Source organism: Morchella importuna, assembly GCF_003444635.1.
Source record: "Morchella importuna strain M04M26 chromosome Unknown Morimp01GS017, whole genome shotgun sequence".
Classification (NCBI taxonomy): Eukaryota; Fungi; Ascomycota; class Pezizomycetes; order Pezizales; family Morchellaceae; genus Morchella; species Morchella importuna.
The window spans coordinates 468,788-491,120 of NW_025763414.1; the positions used below are offsets into that span (position 1 = coordinate 468,788).

The window sequence follows — 22,333 nt, forward strand, 5'->3', positions numbered from 1 at the left end:
AAACATGGTAAGAATTCTGCAGAACTATGACTACATAGATTTTGCTTCATTCATCTGGGTAGAGTTTGAATACTTTTGTAAGTTTATATAAGTATCCCCCAAAATATATATATCCAAGAGCCCTTTACCCGTCACGCATAACGGCCATATGGCGACATCTTCGAGGTGGTGTATTTTAACGCATAGTATTTCTCCTGCAAGTCGTTCCACATAATAACCCGTCCAACTTTGAGATATGTTTATATGCAACATATTCCATTAAACTCCATTTTTGCTTGAACTGTGACGCCCCCTCCCGTTTCAAGCCAGTGTGTTCGTGCAGCCGCATTACATGTAACTTTTTCCTCGATCCTCCTGAATTAAGGAGAAAAATGGGAAATAGATCGCAATATAGTTTTTTTTAACAAGCCCACATGTCAATGGTAAGATCCCACTAGTAGGTACATGCCGTCATTCATAAAGGGAATCCACCGCTGAGTGTATACACCTCTCCAGGCCTTTTTTTTTAAAGATCTCGCAGCCCAGACCCAGCAGACCGGTAAATTCCCTGCGGGCCCCTGCCTCCTCTGCTACCCTTCCTGGTTGAAGCATCTTTAACAGAGGATGCAACACTGCATAGCCGTTACCGCTCCCACCCCTCCTCTTCCCTCCCCCCCCCCCCCCCCCCACCTTTCCTTCCTCCCGGAGTGCAGTAGGCACTTTCCTGAAATATCAACGACCTTGTCCACGAGGGCATTAATTGCGTATGAGAGTACAAACATGGGGAGTACTGGTATGTAGATACCGTTTCGAGTCTTGAACTGGACCAAACGGGGGATGGGAGGGGGCGTAAAGGATGAGGGACACTGTCGTGCCCTACACTCGGTACCTACACGTTGTAGATAGAGGATAGTGTATGGCAAAATCGTTGGTACATGTAGGTGAGGGGGCGGGGCCGTGAGCAACCCAGGAAACTATATATTCCCAGGTCTTCGATTAAAATCCCCCCGAATAGTCAATTGATAGGAATCATGCATATGTAAAGGTTTACTCCATAACAGACAAGAGTTAAAGGTTATCAACTCAAGTTATAGGATGTTGGATATATACGGTAGAAACATTGCTATAGCATAGACTTATTTATTAGTACATATATATAGTCTTGCATGCATCGTCATTACCACAACGGTACGTATGTATGTACATGTAACTAGAGGGCTTGATGAAGGTGAAACAAAAATTGGTACAGTCTTTAACCAGATGATGATGGGCACTAAGTAGGCGTTGGCGGACTAAACCAAAAAGAGGGAAAGAGAGCAGCCAAGCTCTTTTCGTTGGCTTAATTAAACTCACTGTCCGCCAACACGGTCCAGTGTCCATTAACACCCCATAAACGACAGTACATTCTAGCCGTCTCATCCACTAAATCAGTACCGATCAATAACAATGTTACAACTAAATCGAGTCCGTACGATCCTTCAAGAGTGGTTTGTTATTGTCCAATAGTAACGTATCATTGGTGTCGAGGAAGATAGCCGAAAGTCGCTCAAATACCTTGTGTCAATTTAAGTATATGTATACTTACTCACGGTACCATACTTAAAGATAAAGACCCAACCACCCTCCCAGAAGCTAAGAATATTTGTTCTATTGCACTAGTATCTACTCTAGTAAATTTGAGGAAAACTCCATGCCACAAATTATTAATGCCGTGAACTCCCTCCGTTATCAAACTCAACTAATAGTCCAAAGTAAAAATCTAGCATAACACCTGTATTTATCCACCCTCGCCCAGCAGAAGAGTCCAGAGACTTACTAGGCACGGGCAAGATATAAATCATCCAGAACAATTGAAAGCCCTAAGGGACATAAACTCCCTTGGGGTTAGTGTGGGGGACTGGAATTCTCTTGGATCTATTGTTATAGCTCTCGGGGATAATCTATTTTATTATATCAGCAGCCATTTCCTTATCTTTAGAAAAAAAAGAAAAGAAAAAACAGGCATCGTGACTCACCTCAACAATCTCATTCCTCGGGAATCTCAAAGTAGGGATGTCAGAGGTTGAACAGGCCATAAGGTATCCGTAAAGAACCCTCAATACGCTCTCATGAGCAATAATAAGGAGATCATTCTTTTCCCTTTCAAGTTCGAGGATGATGGGTTCCATACGAACGGCAAGATCGTGATAACTCTACAAGGTTTATAGTAAGTGTCATGAAGGTAATTTCATAGCAGCATAAAACCATACCTCGCCCCTAGGGAATCTGTGATGATAAGGGTCCACCTGATGTCTCTCCCATTCATCAGGATACTTCGCCCGAATCTGCCTCTCTGTCATTCTTTCAACATCTCCTGGGTTAAGTTGGCTCATTTGCGGTCGCTGTTTGACCTTGAATCCACTTTCCTGCAAGTATGTTGCAGTCGCAACGGTCCTACGTCTGGTGCTAGTCCAAACCGTGAGTGGTTTAAGCTCCTCTGGGCTTCCTCCATTGGCAATAAAGGCTTCCCTCTCTTTGTTTCTATTTTCTAGTAATGCCTCGCCAAGGCGCTTAGCATACCCAACGCCCTCTTCACAGAGGTCGCCATCAGCTTTATAGGAGTCATCCTGTGAGGAAATTCCTGCCCTTGCAAAGTAAGTCTGGCGAGATTTGATATGCAGGTTCATCAAATAAAAAACAATCCTATTTGGAAGATATCCAAAACGGCAGTTGTTGACAATTATCCGTTCCCCTGCATTGATCATCTAATATCACTCGGTATTAAGCTCTGGGCAATATCAGGCCAACCGAGACTACGAACCTTGATATAATTCAACTCCTTTTCCTCCATCGTTTCGAAATGGGGAATCTTTGCGTTCATTCGAGCTATATAGTCTTTGACAGCATCTTTTTGGTCCCAACCTTGGTACTATTACAGATAAGTATCATTCTGCACTATCTTACTCTTGTAATGAAAGGGTATACTAACATCAGGTGAAGATATCTTGACACTTCGAACATTTTCCTCGATAATTTTTGGATTATCGACGTATGATTCAATAAAGATTGTCTTGAAAACACGAGTTTGTCAATATGGATATATGGAATAGAGGGATAGTACCAGTTATATCACAAAACCCGCATACCTGGATATCATGCTTCATGAATTCTTTTGCGAGCTGCTTACGCCCCATAGAGGTAGGGTTGACTGCATCATAGATCGCCACTTGGCCCATCTCATGGTCCAAGAAATGGTACAAGTCAAGTCTACATTTCTGGAGGATAGTTTGCCGCAATTTGACCGAAGAGGGCGTCGCTACAGAAAAAACATTTGTTAGTATAATGAGGTATTAATCTAAATTCGTCGTCGGCAGTTGAAACAAAATGGAGAGGGTGTCATTATTGTGCTAATGCATAGAGTATGTGCAGATATCAGAAAGTGACGACACATAGCAGTGGCCTGCGTATAGTCGGCATACCTAGCGAATAGGCATAAAGAAAATAATCAGGGATTCTGCATGTGGAGCCTCACCGTCAATGAAAAAGTAGTCATGTGGGACATCAGTTCCTGGGCCCATGTGCGCACGACGATAATCACCAAGATGGAATGCACGGGTTTTCACACCCAACCTACAATGCACACCTTTAAGCACAAATACACAAAATCCACGAGCTTTCGGTCAGACTTACCACCGTAGATATCTAGAGAGGGCCACAGAGACATGGCTAGATATAACTTCAATTGTCAACCTTCACTTTGCCCTTTTCCACTTGCACGTCGATTCTCGATAGGTTGGAAATGACAAGAACGCACGTTTTTCCTCTGGCCGGTAAACCAACGGTTACTATTGCAATCTTTCCGGAGTGAAATAACCTTCCAGACTCCGTTGAATATAACTGAGCCGGGGCCATCTCGCTGTCGAGCGGAATATTGTGTATCGCATCGATGTCGATATTGGATTTGCGACGCAAAAGGGAGTTTCCAGTACCATCACTGGCACTATAATCGTAATCAGACGCAAAATCAAACCAATCTACAGTTAGAGTCATGATTCAACGGAGTATCTTTCAGTGGATAATAATACAAGGGACAAAGACGGCTACGAGAGGATGAGAAGACATTGTGAAAGAACCTCAGGAGAGCGAGAAGGGGGATACAAAAGGAAAAGGGAGCGGTACGAGAGATATGATTTAGTTGCGGCAGCCATGATTTTTTGTATTCAGTGGACGAATGAAGATGTCAATATCCACCACGAGGTGGGTGAGCGGGTCGCGAGAATGAGAAGATAGCGATAAACGGGATGACAACGATGAAGCGAGGTGTTTTAACTATGTGCTATGTGCACCCGAAAGGAAGAGAGAATCACCTCAGTCCTTTGCCCAAAAATAGGGATAAAGGCAAAGAGCTATGTAATGTGGTAGGGTAGTAAGTATTGAATGAGTGCACGAGAGAGAAGACGGAACGGAATATCTGTGATAAGAGAGAATCGACAGAATTGCTTTTTGGGGGCATGTAGGCGGAAACGTAGCATGTATATAGCTCTTTACATACGTATTGTTTTGATAGCTGTACCTATCTGAACCCATATTCTAGAGGTGTCTGGGCACGGGGTAGCTTGCTACGAATCCCAGGTTATCTCTGGCTGCTACTGCCGTAGAGTTTGTAACTTTATTCACTTTACTCTTCCCCGCGCACCCGGGCCGAACATTAAAATGTGGCCCCGCTGCGGCTCTTGTTACGTAATTTCGCTGTGCCATTTTTGAACGTCGTTAGACAAGCCAACGACGTCAAGAGTTCCCCTCCCCGTGCCCAGTAATTCTCCCGTCGACCGGAAACTGCAGCACTGGAAAACGAGAATTCACTGAGCAAAGCAAAGGAAACGACTAAAAAAATAACAAGCCGTCGCAAAAAAAGTTACGTCGACATACGGCTCGCTTCGTCAACCACCTCATTATCAACCTCCATTAGTGTCCTACGTCGGCCTTTTGCTTCGATATCAGTTTCATCAATCCAATCCTTTAGAATTATCGACCTCGGAGGGCTTTTCTCTGAGGAAACCACTTCGCTCCCCTTCTCGCTCAACCCCGCAATTTTTTCTTCAAACACCCCGCCGCGATGTCACTCATCATGGATAAAACTATGCTCCCTTCGTTTGTGACCGAAAACCCGATTACACACGCAATTTCTACGCTCTCTGAGAATTTCCACGAACGAAGAGCAACTCTCGGTTTGACGAACCCGGGAACTATCGAAAATATCTCACGTGAGGCTCTGAAAGATGTATTCTTGAACAACTTTCTTTTTTCGGGCATGCGTGCCGATCTTTCGAAGAGTTTCAGCATGGACCCAATATTCCAGACCTCGCATTCGTTTGCCATGGGCGCCCAGGGAATTCCGCCATACACCTTTGCTGCACTATTTGGAAACAGTAAGGTTAGTCGTTTCTATCATCACCCATGATTTATTTGGGATTCTGCCGGTCTCGGGATATGGAGTGGAGAGAGAACGTATCAAAGCTATTAGTACCATGGGAAAATGCATTAAAACTTTGCTTGGGTTTTTTTTTTTTTTTTTTTTTTTTTTTTGGTTTTGCTTCATCGGGAACTCCATATGGATAGGAGCCTATCTCAAAAAGTTTTCGTGTCACAAAGAATCTTTTACTGATAGAATACCCTCACACTAGACTTTCCTTCAGGCCAATATTGACAATGAGGGTCAACTTTCTGGACGTGCCAATTATCGTTGGACCCCAGCTCTCGTTTCTAAAATTAACGTACAGCTTGCTCCTCCGGCGATGTCTAGCCAATCTGTCTTTACCATGGACACAGAGTACACCGGTGCCGACTTTTCTGCAGGCATCAAGTCTTTCAACCCTTCCCTTCTCGAAGGGACCCTTACTGGAATTTTCATCGGTTCCTACCTCCAATCTGTTACCCCAAATCTTTCACTCGGTCTCGAGTCAGTTTGGCAGCGCCAAGCTGCTTCAGTAGGCCCTGAAACCGCCCTTTCATATGTTGCACGATACGCCACCAAAGATTGGGTTGCTTCTGCGCAATTACAAGCACAAGGTGCGCTCCAGGCTACGTACTGGCGCAGAATCGCGGAGCGGGTTGAAGCTGGTGTGGACTGCCAACTTACTGTTGCTGGAGGGATGGCTAGAAGCGGGGGTGGAATGATGGGTGGTAGTATGAGGAAGGAAGGAGTTACAACAGTCGGTGCCAAATATGAATTCCGGATGTCGACATTTAGGGCACAAGTTGATACTTCCGGGAGGCTCTGTTGCATGCTCGAAAAGAGAATCGCACCCACGGTATCATTGACTTTCGTGGGTGATGTGGATCACTTTAAGGTATGTTTATTAAGATCTCTTTGGTTCCCGAATTACAGCCGCCATCATACCCATCATTACCCTGGTGGGTTATGAACACACCACTCCCCCTTGTTCCTCCCTACGTAACAATGTCCCGATTTCCTGCATGTGTTGGACTTAATCGGGTCCAACGTTGTCATCATTCTACCAGGGACTCGATGTCTTACCCCCCTCTATTTTGGTTGAAGATCACCTGCCCTTGCCCTACAAAGCTCTTTGTGCAGAACTTCCCTTGGATTTGTCCACTGGGAATACGCAATCTCCCTCCTGTCTCTTGTTCTGTTAGAGTTTCCTTTCGCGTCGCACCTTTGAGCCATCCTCTTTATCACAAGTGATCACTCCCATGTATTTTCTACATTGCGGTTTAGTACGCAAGGGTCTCTCAGCCTTCCTACACTGGGTCTTCATTTTGAAGGTCAAGTGATTTTGTAGGAAGACGCTTGGACCAGTTACCATGACGGTGGGTACGGAAGCTAACTTGGTTTTGAACCCCTGCAGAACCAGGCGAAACTTGGATTCTCAGTGTCCATTGAGGCTGCTTCCGAGGGTTTGCAGGAATTGCAGGAACAGGCAGCCGCAGCCGGTACCGGGCCTTCGTCTCCCTCAGTACCATTTTAGTCATTTTCAATATCGAGAAAGTTACGACACCCTCGCATTGTTACTTCTAGCTTCCTAATAATGGATTTTTTCTGGGCGCATAGTCAAAAAAGAATTGGACGACCAAGTCAAACTTTTGGACCCGATATACATCCATTTTTCTGTACCATTTTACGCCTTAACTTTTTGCGTTCATTCATATCTCTCTTTTCAATGTCCATGGTAGAATTTTGCACGTCATAGATGCGGAAATTTCTGTTTGTGGGCCGGCACGTGCGCAAAAGCGCTTTATAAGGTCGCGCTCAACTTTTTCTTTCTTTCTAGCTTGTGTCTATGTACGTGCCTGCAGCGTGAGTTTTTGGCGCAGCGAAGGGATGATTATGTGCATGTATATATACGATTGTATGTTTTCCTTTCGTGCCTTGTGGTAAAAGAAATCGGTGTTGTGTCCTATATTGGTGAGTAAGTCTGTTGGTAAAATCAAAAATGAAATATCATCGAAATAAAGCCTCTGATAATCCAGTGGAACTGGTCACACTCTATTCATGTTCGATCTAAACATGCCGATCCAGATATTACCGTATTTTCTCTACACCTTTATCTTCGGTAACAAGATTCTGTCCGGGCACCGAGAGATATTTCGGGATGTTGGAGAATAGTACGATATTAGGGCAAACCTTAGCACGGCAGCATTGATCCTATATTTTGCATTTCTTCATTTCTTTTTCGTCTTTACCTTTTCGCTTGCTTGGTTGGCACTCAGGAGGATATTCCGATGGACATGCATCATGTATAAATGGGGCTTGTTACGGGATCAAGATGGAGCGGCAGCGATTGCAGCCCCCTTGGGTTGATTTCTTTGGGCCCCGGCGAGACAGGTGGGCAGGTGATCACTCTGATCACCCTTCGCAATCTGCAGCCGGGAAAATTACCATTGGCAAGAAGAGGCGGTTCATGCAGGACACAGTTATGCAATCCTTGCCTACTGACGACGAACGACCACCAATCTACACATGTGGGGTTTCTTCGTTTGATTTTTTTTACTCTATCCACAACAGCGAGAGTTCTGGTACTGCTACAGAGGGCCCGTCCGTCCTTTTGCATACACTTATACGTATCGCTATTCCTCTTCCTTTTTCCCCTTTCCAATTCACGTTTTCTTTCTCTCTCTTTCTTTCTCTTTTTTTTTTTTTTTTTCGGTGTGTGGTGCCTGTCCCCCCCCCCCCCCCCCCCCCCCCCCCCCCGCTTGCTTCGCCCTTCTGCTTAGGGGATGAGAAGGTACGGAGGGAGGGTCTGCTGAGTTTTGTGGGCGCCTTTTTCATTTTTCAGAGACAGTTGGCTGCGCGGCGCATACCCTATGTCCGTACTGCGAGATTTCCTTGCGGTATGCGTTTGTTACTGTGTGCGTCGTCGGTCGGCGGGGCATGTTTCTTTCTGTTTCTTTTGCTGCTGGATAGATAGATAGGTAGACATAGATAAGTAGGAAGTAGGTAGAGGATCCGGTCGGACCGGATCGGTAGATTAGCTCCTTTTTGCTACTGTCGGACGGCCGGTCACCACGGGCGGTCAGTGGGTTTTGTACATATGTAATAGAGAGAAAGCAGGCCTAGGTGGGTGCTGTAAAAGAAGCAGCAAGCAGCAAGCAGGAAGCAGTGTAGAAAGAGAACGATATGATACGTTGTTGCCCCATTGCCCCTCTCCCTCTCTTCTTGCTCTCTCCCTCTCCCTCGTGCACAGTACATAACTTGGCACGCAGGCTTGGGAAAAAAAAGCAATCATGTGGCCCACGGGGGGGAAGTGCCCTGGTTGTTTTTCAGTTTGGTCCAAACGTACGTGCGTGGTACGTCCACTTTAAATTGCGCGTCTTCGGGAAGGAACCGCGATTAGCGAGGTGAAGGGTCTATCAGCTAAGCGACGGTGGCTGATCGCCGCTGCACTGATGAGGTGGTGTTGGTTGTGTTGAGCAGCTTTTTCTGGGATCAAGGTACGTCGTTCCGATAAGTAAATGTTTCTTTTTCCCTTTCCCTTTCCCTTTCCCTTTTCCCTCTTTCCCCATTTCTCGTTCGCTCATTCGTGTATGTGAGTGAGTGTGTGTGTGTGTGTGTGTGTTCTAGACGGAACGTTTGGTGAATCTCGGGGTACCAATGGTGGTGCACGCAAGATCTCTTTTGTCTTTTGGCAGCGGGGATCTGCAACAACATGATACGTTTGTAAACAAACGGACTGATTGACTGTCAACTGACGGGCAAAATCAAAGAAAAGAGACTTGTTTCCTTTATTTCATGTGGGACTACCTGCCTATAACACACCTTATGAGACATCATTTGTGCCGGTCGAGGCTCTCTCTCAGCTATGTATTGGATTGACGTGCAGCTGGAATTACAGGCACCAGTTGGCGGGTGGAGTTTGGTTGGTTGGCGACGATCAAGGGCACGCAACCCAAACGCGACCAAGCAATAACCGGGAGAGGACTGTGTGGACGATTTACCTCGATATGAGATGAACTCGTGCAGGGGAACGTCCTTGATTGGCCCCGTACAGGAATGATACCTACTCGGAACCACGGCCGGCTCTGACTGTTATTCATCGTTTATGTAAAGGCATCTTTCGACTACCTACCGTTGAAGAAGAAGAAGGAGGCTTAATGGGGAGAGGCGGAAAGTAAAGCAAAACATAGAAATATAACCAGTCATCAGTTTTGATCTATCTTATATCGCACGGTCTTTTATCAAAGTTACACCTCTAGGGTTCTATTACCTTGAGTGAGATGCATTTGAACGCTCGCACCACGCCTGTATGTGGGCATATGACTTGACATTTGGTGATGGTAAGTACATGAGGTATGCAGAGTTAGATGTAGTAGGGTAAAGATAGGTCGGCATGCATTTGAGAGACTGTCACTGTACAAGCAGGTATGTAGCACATACTAACAATAACTTATTTAGACGGGAATCGACTTTTTCAAATCGAATCAATGGGAATACCTGGCCGTTTCCACGAAAGAAAAAAGGGACAATTTTGATTGCCGCTGCTGCCACTCGGAGTCGGTCGGTTGGCCTTAGCGGGAGCCATGGGAGGGGGACAGCGTGACGACTTTTGCGCTTTCTCGCGCGGTTGGAATAAAGCTAGCGTGGTCCTGGTTGGTCCCGTGCGGGGTCTGGCGTTAGTTTAATCCCCGTCGCTGTATGGAGGACCTGTGTGTCGTCATGCTCAGACATCCAGGACCCCTGAAAACGGCCAAGCGTTCAAAGAAGCTGACTTGACAGGCGGACACCAGACAGAGACAGAGTGCACGAGGGAGGGGACCCGGTACGTAGGGACAGTCCAGCCACACGGCCGGGAACGAGATTTCGATGTCTGTGGCATCATGGTTCTGGGACGACTCAATTGATGTATGGTGGATCGACATACCGACGACGGGGAGAGGGCCAGGGAAAGAAAAAAAAAAAAAGAAAAAAAAGTAAATGGGTGATAGCAAATAATCTGGTTATGCTTTTTCGATTTTCCTTCCCCGGAACCCATTCGCGGAGGACGATAACCGTGCTACAAGTGAACCGTTGAAAAATCCGCGCGGACGCAGAGAGGCAGGCAGGTAGACAGGTAGACGGACAGATGTGTGTGAAGTCGAGAAGTGAGATTTTATGCAAATCCCTTCAAGGATAGGGATAAATAATTGTTTTGCAGTTCAAAGACGGGCTGGTGCAGGTAAAGAAATGCGTGTATCTATTTTCATGTCGCAGGGTGGATTAGGAGTCCGAAGGGAATGGTTTTGAGACGTTCAATATTACTTACACCTCTTGCTCTCCTCTAGTGCCATCCAGCTCTTAAATGTCTATCGAGAGAGGAACAGAGGCTCCTCTTCTGCGTCCTGTCTCTATGGCCGTGAATATCATAAAATCCTTTGATTTGATGACGGCATTGAGGCTGGGTGCACTGGTAAGATAAATAATGTATTCTACTCTAAAAGAGGAGGGCGAAGGCGTTGTTCGATTAAGATAGAATCTTGATGGATGGGTACGCTAAAACGGGCGCGTGACACTCCACGAATGCACATCCAACTTTGTCTCCGTGGACCGTGTCCCCCCTCCCTCTCCAAAACAGCGTCAGAAGATTATTTGAAAATGACGGTCCATTTGAAGAAATTTCCCAGCTCCCCACTGGTACCGACTAGACGTGGGCTTGCATCTCTCGTGATTGGTTACAAGGAAACGTTTGAGCCTGTTTGGGCTGTGTGATCTCGTCTTGTGTATGCAGACTGTTTTCCTCGAGTCGTCCCTCTGATTAACGGTGATATCTCTTGACGCATATGGATTTTGAGCAAGCTGATGCTTGTATTAGTAGAGCAGCGATCTCTCAATAGATACCCTGGGCTTGTTTTGTCTTGTCTGGGTCAGTCAACTTCTTGCTTAATTTTTTTTATTTTTTTTTAAACTTCGCCTGTTTTGGATCTCTTTACTTAGTTGCTTGATTGATTGAACAGCGACGCAGTCAGTCAGTCAGTAGGCTAGACGAATCAATCAGATCATCTGGGTCACCGCCGCCCAATCCATTATCAGACAGCCCCAATTTGCCTCCTGGCGCCCATTTTCTCTCTTCTTTCTTTTCCAGCTTTCATGATTTCCTTTCTTTGCCTATTCTCGTGCACTTTGAATTCACCCTGGTAATCTTTTTTGATTGTAGTTATTTATTATTCAACTGTCGCGAGATTTGAGATTCGACGCACAATACTTTCGGAAGCTTTCCTCAGTCGAAAAACCCTTGCATGCAGTCGAGTCCAGGTCCCCACTATCCGCAACAAGAAGCAAGCAAGCAACGTTGTTGACCCCTCTCTGCTGCCCACCAATACATCACAACCACATCCGGCACTCAAGAAGTCCAAACTCTATCCGACACTAAAAGTCCTCCAAAATCCACCCGCCTTTCTCCTCTCTCGCCTGCGCAGAGCCCTGATCCACCTGCCAACCCCCCCCTCCTTCTCTTCCTTCTTCTCCTGCTCTCCTTCTTCATCCATTATCGTCAATTCATCACTATCGTCGCTACCTCTTACTCACCTTCTCTCTTACACCGTTCTCTTCTCTCTTTCTTCCCAACCCAATCCCCTTCCGTCAACCCCGCCAAACACCCTCCTCTTCACCCCACCACCACAAAACTCATTACCACAGGTCATCATCACAACCCATTATCAAGATAACCCATCCCCTTCTGTCAACAAATCCCTTCCGCTCTCACGTCCCTGTCGTCGCTGCTGTCGACTAAAGTTACCTCACTTGCTCATCTCGATACTTGGACGTGTTGCGTAACTTTCCATCCACTGTCTCGACCATCTCTGTATGTCCCCTTGATTTATTTATCCATCCCCCCCAAAATAAACTCAAGATCTTCCCCTGTGTTTTCAGGGTCTTCTCTCCTCTTAACCCTCTTAATCATCTATTGTTAACGTAACCCGCTAATCTGCCAAACTAGCCAGCACATTCCTTGCGCCACCTAACCTTCACACTACCAGTGTCCGTGTGCAAATCATCAACCTCAGTTCTTAACCTCAACAGCTCATCACCTCCATCCTCTTCCATCCTTTACTTCAATCGTACGCTAGATTTCGAGATTCATTCTCAGTTATAAAGCTTTTGAGGTTGGAACTGCTGGTCGTTGGAGTACTCGCTACTCATCGGCTCGGTGTTGGATCACTGTCTGGTTTTCCGTCTTTGTTGAGCGTCTTTCTTTCGTGGTTCTGCTGGTGTTCGCTGGCTGTTTAGCCTTGTCTATTTCACACATCATCTTAATCGTTCCCATCAGTACGGCCGTTTCCTCAATTATTATATCCTTCAACCTTCATCCTCGGCATTTTCCTTTTTCACGGTAGTTGTCATAATGTCCCAAAACAGACCTGCTGCCTTCTCTGGCCTGCGAATGGGAGGCAAGTCAATCAATTCTTATTCATTCTCGCATATCCTTCGTGGCATATGTGTTATATTCTTACTAACCTTCATGCACAGAGGTCATTCGGGAAAAAGTGCAGGATGGCTTGACAGGGGAGACAAGAGAGATGCAGTATACACAATGTAAGATTGTGGGGAACGGTTCTTTTGGAGTGGTGTTTCAAACAAAACTATCACCCAACGGCGATGATGCCGCAATCAAGCGTGTATTGCAAGATAAACGGTTCAAGGTTGGTACTTCAATGAAGCAGAGCAGTGTATTCGATACCTTCTAACATATACGACACTTCAGAACCGTGAGTTGCAAATCATGCGCATCGTGCGGCACCCAAATATTGTTGAGCTCAAAGCCTTCTATTATTCGAATGGCGAGCGGGTGAGTGCGAGTGCTCTCATAACTCCCTTCTTTAATAGTTCCTGTTGATAGCTAACTGTTTTGTAGAAAGACGAGGTCTACCTCAACCTTGTCTTGGAGTTTGTTCCAGAGACAGTTTACCGGGCCTCAAGATACTTCAACAAGATGAAGACTACGATGCCCATATTAGAAGTAAAGCTTTACATCTACCAGCTTTTCCGATCTCTTGCATACATTCACTCGCAGGGAATCTGCCATCGAGACATCAAGCCCCAGAATCTCCTGCTCGACCCTGCATCAGGTGTTTTGAAGCTGTGTGACTTCGGTAGCGCGAAGATCTTGGTCGAGAACGAGCCCAATGTCTCGTACATTTGCTCGCGGTATTATCGTGCTCCTGAGTTGATATTCGGTGCTACGAACTATACTCCCAAAATCGGTACGGATAACCCTTTTACACTGGTTTGTGAAACGTTTCTAACTTAAGGTTTAGACGTATGGTCCACGGGTTGTGTGATGGCGGAACTGATGCTGGGACAGCCGCTTTTCCCTGGAGAATCGGGAATAGATCAGCTAGTCGAGATCATTAAGGTCCTTGGAACCCCAACACGGGAGCAGATCAGGACTATGAACCCGAACTATATGGAGCACAAGTTCCCACAGATCAAGCCACACCCCTTCTCGAAGGTATATAACTTAATTTCTTGTATTGGTGGTATTTATGGACAATGCTCTAATGCCGCTTTAGGTATTCCGCAAAGCTTCAACGGAAGCCATTGATCTTATCTCAAGACTCCTAGAGTACACACCAACACAGCGTCTCTCAGCAATCGAGGCTATGTGCCATCCATTCTTCGATGACTTGCGTGACCCAGCGACCAAATTGCCCGACTCCCGCGGCAGTGGTGGTGTGAGGGATTTGCCCCGTCTATTCGATTTTACTAGGCACGGTATGTTTTGTCTTGCTGGTTTGTATGGAAGATCTTCAATGCTGATAACTTTACAGAGCTCTCTATTTCGCCTGAGCTTAACGAGCGGCTGGTACCGCGTCATGCTCGCCCGGCATTGCTAGCACGTGGCATCGATATTGACAACCTGGTTCCGATGACTAAAGAGGAGATGATGGCCAAACTGGATTGAGAGCATTTATTCCCAACACATATTTCCATTCGTTCAGTTTTTTCTTCAAAAGGCATAACGACGCCAGATGCGACAGCACAAAGGATGGTTTACGATACGATACGGCACATTGGAAATTGGGTGGCATCTTCTTTTTCCGTTAAATGGCTGCTGTGGGCAAAGGTGTAGGAAATGAAAGGCTGTGTTTGCACGGTTGGGATGGCTCTTGGGTGGTGACGACTACCTTTTTTTCGTTTTCTTTTGTATACGGTTTCTCTTCTCTTCTCAAGCAAGCCCTTTGGCTTTTATAAACCACCCAATGTTTAACTACTAGTTCAGAGGTTTTTTTTTCCTTCTTTCTTTCTGAGCTGGCGAGCGAATTCATTAAAAGGTGGATTGCTTTGGTGTTGAGATAGGGTTTCTGGGCGAAAGAGAAGGTCATGGATTACCCACGTGTTCGCCAAACGAAAAAAAAATTCTTAAAAATGGCGTCTTCATTTTCGTTGTTTCATTTTTCATTTTTATTTCTCTTTCTCTTTGGCTCAAAAAAAGGTGCTGGTTATTGCTGGTGGAAGAAAGCATTATGAAGGGGTTAGGGCTAGTATCGCGCTCGATCGATGGCGTGGATCGTTGTTAAGCATCATAGCCAGCTTTCATCTGATGTATCAAGTCAGGCACCTTTGAATGGAACGGGTAACAGAGTAACGTTGGAGAGAGGGGTATTAAATGTTTTTCTATTTTTTCTATTTCATTATTACGGGGGGTGTATGGGTATTCCGCCTGAATTATATTTTGCTCTGTTTTCCTCTTCAGTTTCCTTTTCTCCTGCGTTTCCTTTCCCTGTATTCTAACGAGCTGTCCCTTTTCTCTTGTATTTCTCCGGAAAAGAACGCAACCCATAAATTGCTCATTTATTTTTTAAACAAAAAAGTAGGTGGTGGTGGTGCTAGTGAGAGTTGTTTCATCGGGCATATAACTACATTACAGGCACGCTCCCCTCACTCACTCACAGCTCTCCTCCATCTACCTACATACCCACCCTCGTTTCTCCTCAGCTACTATTTACCGGGTCCCTGATTTTACACCACACCTGTGATCTCCGCTAAGAGCCCGCTTCTCTTTGCTGCAGCAAACCTCGAGGTTACTCAAGTGTTTGGAATCGATAATCATACGTATCCAGCCAGTCGATCTCCTAGTTAAATGTCGCACCAGCAGTGGAGATCGACAATCTGGAGCTGATGGAATGTTCGATTACGTTCAAGTCTCCATCCGTCTCCTCCTCCTCCTCCTCCTCCAACTTGCACAATCTTGACAAAAAAACATGATATACCAGAGGAGAGTGCAAAAGGGCCGCCGAGGAGGAAGGAGGGAGGGAGGGGTGGAAGGGGCGGCGGCGGCGCGGGGAGGGGGGGAGGGGGGGAGGGGGGGTGGATAAGATAGATCTTGGAAGTAACTACTAACTAACTAAGCTACTGCTACTGATAAGTGATCTAGGGTTTGAAAGGGGTGTCAATTATTGTAGATTGACTAACCCAAAAACCCACATGCTGGGAAATTCGCTTGAAACAGTAGACCACAGCAAGCAGGGCTAGTATGCGGTTTTACGTATTGGTCACTGTCGATCCCTTGCTTACATACAACAACTTATCCGGGGGAGGGAGGGAGCCCCCGGGGGGGGGGTATTATCATCGATTAGGAATCTCGGTAATATGATAACCCGTACAAGTAGGAAAACACGTCTGAGACACACCGCATGGAAAACGAAACACCGGCTTCGATCGAGAGACTTGATAGAAAAAATGTGCATATGTAGACCAGAGGGAGAGAGAGGAAAAATAATACGGTTCAAATCACCGCCCCCCCCCCCCCCGGGGGCAAATTCAATTTCATTGGTCACACGCAGCAGGGCCTTCTGTCTGGCTAGACAGGACATAGCTGAGGAAACCTGGATTGTTGGTTTTTTTTTGGGCAAACTGCCATCCATCTAGCTGGGAGTGGATTATCAAATGAAAACAGTTGGATTCATGACATCCAGTTGATATGCTGTATCTGGTGGGCTCTAATAACCAGTGCAACCTATTATATGATGAGTATTCATGTCAGACCCATGTCCATGGAAATTTGATCCCCTCCACCACCCCCCAGCCAGAGCCTGTAATGGGAAGCACAGCATCCATCAGCTCAGCAGCAAGAAAAAAGGGTTTCCACACCGAGGCGCAGGCGGCGGCTCGCGCAGTTCGAGTGAGTGGCTGGATACATGTACCCCAACAGGTGAGTGAGAGAGAGAAAGAGAAAAGAAAAACATCCACGAGCATCATTCTTCCTTCAGGGGGGGCGTGAGATGTTGCAACATGACCCCCTCTAGTAAGCCCAAGCGAACATATCATCATTACACAGGACGGGAAGGAGAACTACACATTCCCGGTGGTAATCAATCATTCTGTACAAATTTAAAAAATAAAAATTCTGCAGCCGGTCACGAATTGGCTTGTTCGTTTTCTATGTAGGTCCTCAGGGAAATAAAAATCCAGCCACATGGTTCATCCATTTTTACAGAATCCAGGTTTTTCTGATGCAGAATTTCCCGAACCTGACTCTTATGCTTGGGGAATCCTTAATTCCAACAAGCGTTTTTTTAAGGTAAGGAGTGCTGCCCTCCTTCCTTAAGACGTCGCCGGTGGTCCCCACTGAGTTATACCGAAGCCTTAAATGTTCGCTCTGGAAGTCCCTGAGGACAATTTTTGTGTTGGAACTATGCGGTAAAGTAATCAATTATTGTGGGCCCCCAAACCACCGAGTGATTAGATATGAACCTCTAGCAATCACGTGGAGGGAAGGAAAGAGGGAGGGGGGTCCTAAATTATAAACCTTGGCCGGAAAAGGGATAGCGGAACCTAAGCAGGGGAAGTTACACGTTGTGAGAGAATACCAGGAAACACAATGAAATGATCTTCTCTGCGCATGCATTACATGGGGCCAATATAACTGCCGCTGTAATTTTTTATTTATTTTCTGGAGACCACAGGGGGGGAGTTTATGCAAAATCATTCGTGACCGGCACTTAATAACTGCACGCGCGATATCCCCAAAGGCCTTCTAGCTAGGGGGGAAAAAAAATCCACGATCCTTGCGATGGTCTCTCCCTCCTACCAAGATGGTGTTGAGGTAATTGGTGAAGCATTAAAGGGATACCCCTGCTGTTGTTGACTCTGTGAAATCACTGGTTTCACAGGATGGGCTAACTACTTAAGCTTCAATGTCATTCTTGAGCAATCATAGGTTTGTGTATTAGTCATACAGGGTCACTCGCACAGGTGCTTAGCTTATCCGGCGTACATACCAGTAGATGAAGAAGCTTCTACCACTTTATGGCCCTAGTTATGGGTGTTTTGTGTGCGCACAGTACTTTAGTGGAGCTTGAAAGACCACTTCAAGTCAAGACCGAAGAAGGCGAGTCGATCCGAACTATAAATAAGGCGCGTAATAGACGTCGTCTCAGCTCAAGAATGCCGTATATGTTCAATTGTTTGATCAGTCTGCTCATACGAGAGGGTATGCAATTTGTTTGTATCGACTGACAATATCAGGCTTTTCCTTGGCATCTCTTGTACTCCCTTGTGGTCTGCGCAAGGGGTGGAATCTAGCCCTAAAAGTATTCTCATTGCGCATTATCCCGAATTATCGAGAAGAAATTGGCTTCTGCGACAAAAGGCGCCATGGTAGTCACCGCCTCATCGATGCAAAATTGAGCGTGAGGAGAAATAAACAACCCGTAATTTTTGAAAGAGAAAAAAAAAAAAAAAAAAAAAAAAGTAAGACGAGTGAGAGCATGTGACTTCCGCCAGTATCTTGTCGGGGAAAAAGGAAATTGATATCAAGAAATGGCCCAGAACACATATGAAGTGCAATTCTTCCCTCTAGTCAGGGACGCCCAGCAATTGTTGCACCATGTGCGTGGCAAGCACTTAGAAACCATCGATGATCGTGCGTCGACATCTGTAAGAACGGTCGAAATCGCATATAGGTTGTTTACTCCATACTTGATCAATAATCAACCAAACCCTTGACTTTGAATCAGCCCACAAGGGAAATGGCCCGGCCAAACAAAAACCATCAGCAGCAGCACCCACTAGGATGTTTCAGCCCAACGACGAGAGGTCAAGGACGACGACGACGACGACGACCAGCCATATCCCATCCAGCCAGCAGTCCAATGGTGTCTTGTCTAGACATCAGGCAAGACGCCATTTCCCATCCCGCTGTTGCATATTGCTGAGCAGATATTCCAAATCAGCCTTTTTTCCGCTGAACAGGCCCAGCGGCAGATGTGGACGCAGCCCCTCCTCCTCCTCCTCCTCTTAATAACACCCTGGGGATTATCAACCGTATCGAGCTGGACATTACCGAATCGGTGATGGGAGAAATGTCTCAGTATCTCAGCAGTTGGTAGAGATCACACGATTCCTTCGAGAAGTTTTCTTTTTCTTTCTTTCTTTCTTTACCTCCCAGCTGGATAACGTACCCGCCACAAAATCGAGATTGAGACCCGCCCCCTTCCGCAGCGGCCTTGTAAGGCACGCCGACGTCATGTATGTAATGTGCGGGACATACATGGTGGGGGAAAAGCAAATAACGGTAGCAATTATAAGGAGATTGTGATTGTGCACTGCATCCATTGGTGCTGTTGTGCTGCTGCGCTTGCTGCTGGTTGGGTTTTCATAAGGTCTGGACAAAACAGCCCGGAGAACCGCGATATGATCTGGGGTGTGTGTGTGTGTGAGTGTGTGTGTGTATGTGCAGTGTGCAGTGTATGTGTGTATGTATGTGTGGAGAATGTGATCGGCTACCGAGTCACGTCGGGATAAGGGGTGTCATCCGTCCGTGGAATGATCTCGTGAAACCATAGAGCTTGTTAACTACATGATGGCCCACTGTACATGTAGGTACGTACGGTCTGTACCACAACCCTTACACGCTTTTGTTTTTAGTCTTGTACCCAAACCCATGGCACGCAGCTTGGTAGTAGGGACTTGGCGTAAGATCATGAAACCTCTACTTTAGTAGAAGCATAAAAAAAAAAAAAAAAAAAAACACTAGAGAGTAATAATTTGCCTGGCCCGTCCGTCCCCGGTACATGTATGTAGTTAGTTATCGCTGCAAAAGAACGATTCTATTTCCCCGATATTTCCTCTCCTCCAGACCCTCATACCCCCCCCCCCCCCCCTTGGCCCTACCCACAGAGCAAAGATACAGACACGGAGATGAGACAGCGATTGATTCGGATCTTGGACAGCCGATCTCTGATGGGTATCGTCATAGCGATTAATCGAGGCAAGATTATAGAGAAAGTCCATAGTGGGAGTGCGCCCCGGTGTCCAATTTAAATACAAAACCCTGTACTGTGAAATCCGTCAGCCGAATACACCTTGTGAGGGCAAACATCCTCTCGGAGATTTGCGCTTGAAGATCGCAGGTCGCAAAAGACAAAGAGGAAGGAAGTTCTGACATGACGGTGGTAGGTGCTTTTCGTTATCAGTTGATAAGACCTTAATATGCCTGATGATCATGTTGATGAGTAAACAGAACGTAAACGGAAACTGATTTACTCTAGCACAAGGTTAGATTAATTAGTAAGATAGGCATAGTAGTATTATTACTTTGTAGTACCGCAAAAACTCACGAACTTTGCTAGCGGATCTGACCAAAAACTAACTTGTAGAGGAAATATCTGAAGCTGATCTCTGCCTTTCAGCCAATCATCAATGAAGAAATCCCTGCACGGAGATAATCAAGTTGGCGAGTTTCTGCGGTACCTGATGAGCTCATCATGAGAAAATAAATAAATAGAAAAAAAATAAAAAAAGAAACCCAAGTGCAGGCACTCGGGATTGAACTTGATAGCAACACCTCGTTTCGATCGAGGGACCTCCGGGTTATGAGCCCGGCGCGCTTCCGCTGCGCCATGTTGCTGTAAAAACTATACTCAACTTTTGCTACTTGGCCCTCCTCGGACACGTGACTCATTCAAAAGTTTTTCTGTTCCGGAACGAGCCGAAAAATAATTAAGGGCGCCGGGCCCCTAGGTGTTAAACAAAGAAGCTAAAGCCTCATGGCGCTCCGTTCATGCTGTGCACATGTCCTACAGAGAGAAACACTAACTGCGAAGGTTGCGATAACCGGACAATAACCTTTTCCTGAAAGACCTGGTCCACCGAGAAGTCAAAATAGTCTTCTGTGACAACTTTCTTGAGTCCTGTGACAGGCCTCTGGGGGTCCGCACCGAAGTGCCTAGAAACTCTTTTATCCGTGGAGGAAGGACCGCCCCCCCCCCCCCCTGTCACAAATGGCCTCCCAAGCACCGAGTGACGCCTGATGAGCGATGAGCGCCCCTTCTCCGGGTAACCTCACAAACCCTAACCCTCGCCAACCCACGACGGTAACACAAGCAAACTTTAAGCCTCACGAAACTTTTCTCCAAGCTCCCACCACCACCGAGTATCCAACCGTCACCCCCCTCCACCAATTAACACCACACCCCCCCACAGCAAATAATCAACAATGGGAACCTCACGCGGCGCCTCCAAGCCCGCCGGCAGCAACTCCAAAACCCTCTCCAAAAGGCCCGGCGGCGCCAAGAAGCCGGGCGCCGCAGGCAACAAGAACAAGAAGCAGGACCTGTCGACGCCGGCGCCGAAGCAGAAGCGCAAGTTCTTGAAGAAGACACACACGACCGCGGGGGTAGCGCAGATTGGGAAGAAGAAGGACCCGAAGAAGAAGCGTGAGGCGGACCTGGCGAGGCTGGAGAAGGAGCTGCCGAAGCTGAATATGATCACGCCCGCGGGCGTAGTCCAGCCGAAGGGGAAGAAGAAGGGGAAGGTGTTTGTAGAGGATAAGGTATGTTGGAAGTCGGATTTGGAGGGGAGGGGGATTGAGGGGAGAGGTGGGGAAGTGGGGGGGAATGGGGCTAATTGGTGGTGTGTGTAGGACAAGATGATGTCGATTCTGCTGAGAGTCAATGATTCGAAGGATGGACAGATTCAGTCTAAGCTTGAGCGCTCGGTATGCCTCTTCGTATTACCATATTAGCTCAATTGCGCTAACACAGTATCACAGCGCAAACTCGAAGAGATCCGCGAAGCCCGCCGCAAAGAAGAGGAGGCGCGCAACGAGCAGAGGAAATCCAAAATGGAGAGTGCAAAAGACGCCATCCGCAACAAGCGCAAACGGAAGAGCGATGAAGACGGCGACAAGGTCAAATCTGCAGCAAAGGCCTACATCCAGAAGAAGTCTGGAGCGAAAAAGGTCGCATTCGCTTGAGACTGAAAAAAAAAAAAAAAAAAAAAGTTATTTATTGTTTTGGGTCCTTTGTTTTTTTCTTCTTCACGTTTTTCTTCTTCTCTTTGTAAAATTGCGTACCTTTACTTTGTATCATATATATCATATGCTTAATGACGTCCTGTGCGGGGAGGGGATTATGGGAGATCAAATCCAAAAAAATAAAAGGCGTTAGGTATCGACAGTACTGAAATTTTGAGTGAAAACACCATGGAAGCACTGCAGGATGTAGCCATAAAGCGAGTCAAAACCATATTTGGAACGAAGCGGTGTACTACTTCCGCATCTTGACACCCTACTTGTGGAACTACTAGTGGGATATTAAAAAGATGGTCAAACGATCATTGACCTCGACACAGCAACAACTGGAACCATCTTTGTCGCCACAAAGCACTGTATCCTCTTCTTGGGGGCCCTTCATTCTGTGTTTCGCCTTCAGAAACCAAATCTCAAACATAAGCCGATCAACGACCAACCGTCGCTGGTGTTGGTCTACATATGCGTGGTAGTGTTCGATACAACCCTAGCCCTAACCAACCGGGGAATGGTGGCTGTCAAGAGACGTCCTCCACCGAGCCGAACAACCGAGAAACATCCTGATATTGCAGAGGAGATTGACAGTTTCCCATTCCCCCAGGAGTTGGATATCAGTGGTCGTATAGTAT

General features: G+C 46.4%; 6 protein-coding genes across 6 annotated transcripts; 4 read left to right on the forward strand and 2 right to left on the reverse strand.

Annotated features, from left to right (window-relative positions):
* Positions 1–1,838: 1,838 nt before the first annotated feature.
* On the reverse strand, positions 1,839–4,166 carry LAJ45_06025 (uncharacterized protein; the record flags this gene model as incomplete). The annotated part of the gene is made up of 10 exons (XM_046115593.1): positions 1,839–1,919; positions 1,995–2,171; positions 2,229–2,723; positions 2,780–2,887; positions 2,948–3,028; positions 3,105–3,274; positions 3,491–3,588; positions 3,649–3,684; positions 3,773–3,958; positions 4,138–4,166. 10 exons carry the CDS (start codon positions 4,164–4,166, stop codon positions 1,839–1,841), a joined length of 1,461 nt encoding a protein of 486 aa, XP_045971177.1.
* A 908-nt stretch (positions 4,167–5,074) lies between these two features.
* Positions 5,075–6,947, forward strand: LAJ45_06026 (uncharacterized protein; the record flags this gene model as incomplete). The annotated part of the gene is made up of 3 exons (XM_046115594.1): positions 5,075–5,392; positions 5,643–6,308; positions 6,828–6,947. 3 exons carry the CDS (start codon positions 5,075–5,077, stop codon positions 6,945–6,947), a joined length of 1,104 nt encoding a protein of 367 aa, XP_045971178.1.
* Positions 6,948–8,244: 1,297 nt separating this feature from the next.
* LAJ45_06027 (uncharacterized protein) lies at positions 8,245–9,601 on the reverse strand (the record flags this gene model as incomplete). The annotated part of the gene is made up of 5 exons (XM_046115595.1): positions 8,245–8,464; positions 8,604–8,683; positions 9,069–9,149; positions 9,236–9,476; positions 9,546–9,601. The coding sequence occupies 5 exons, from the start codon at positions 9,599–9,601 to the stop codon at positions 8,245–8,247; spliced, it is 678 nt and encodes a 225-aa protein (XP_045971179.1).
* A 1,331-nt stretch (positions 9,602–10,932) lies between these two features.
* On the forward strand, positions 10,933–12,545 carry LAJ45_06028 (uncharacterized protein; the record flags this gene model as incomplete). Its single annotated transcript, XM_046115596.1, has 6 exons — positions 10,933–10,940; positions 11,132–11,172; positions 11,265–11,315; positions 11,407–11,413; positions 12,185–12,254; positions 12,390–12,545. The coding sequence occupies 6 exons, from the start codon at positions 10,933–10,935 to the stop codon at positions 12,543–12,545; spliced, it is 333 nt and encodes a 110-aa protein (XP_045971180.1).
* A 249-nt stretch (positions 12,546–12,794) lies between these two features.
* On the forward strand, positions 12,795–14,354 carry LAJ45_06029 (uncharacterized protein; the record flags this gene model as incomplete). Its single annotated transcript, XM_046115597.1, has 7 exons — positions 12,795–12,840; positions 12,920–13,092; positions 13,155–13,238; positions 13,305–13,653; positions 13,708–13,901; positions 13,963–14,164; positions 14,221–14,354. The coding sequence occupies 7 exons, from the start codon at positions 12,795–12,797 to the stop codon at positions 14,352–14,354; spliced, it is 1,182 nt and encodes a 393-aa protein (XP_045971181.1).
* Positions 14,355–20,891: 6,537 nt separating this feature from the next.
* Positions 20,892–21,650, forward strand: LAJ45_06030 (uncharacterized protein; the record flags this gene model as incomplete). The annotated part of the gene is made up of 3 exons (XM_046115598.1): positions 20,892–21,227; positions 21,318–21,392; positions 21,447–21,650. The coding sequence occupies 3 exons, from the start codon at positions 20,892–20,894 to the stop codon at positions 21,648–21,650; spliced, it is 615 nt and encodes a 204-aa protein (XP_045971182.1).
* Between the last annotated feature and the right edge of the window lie 683 nt (positions 21,651–22,333).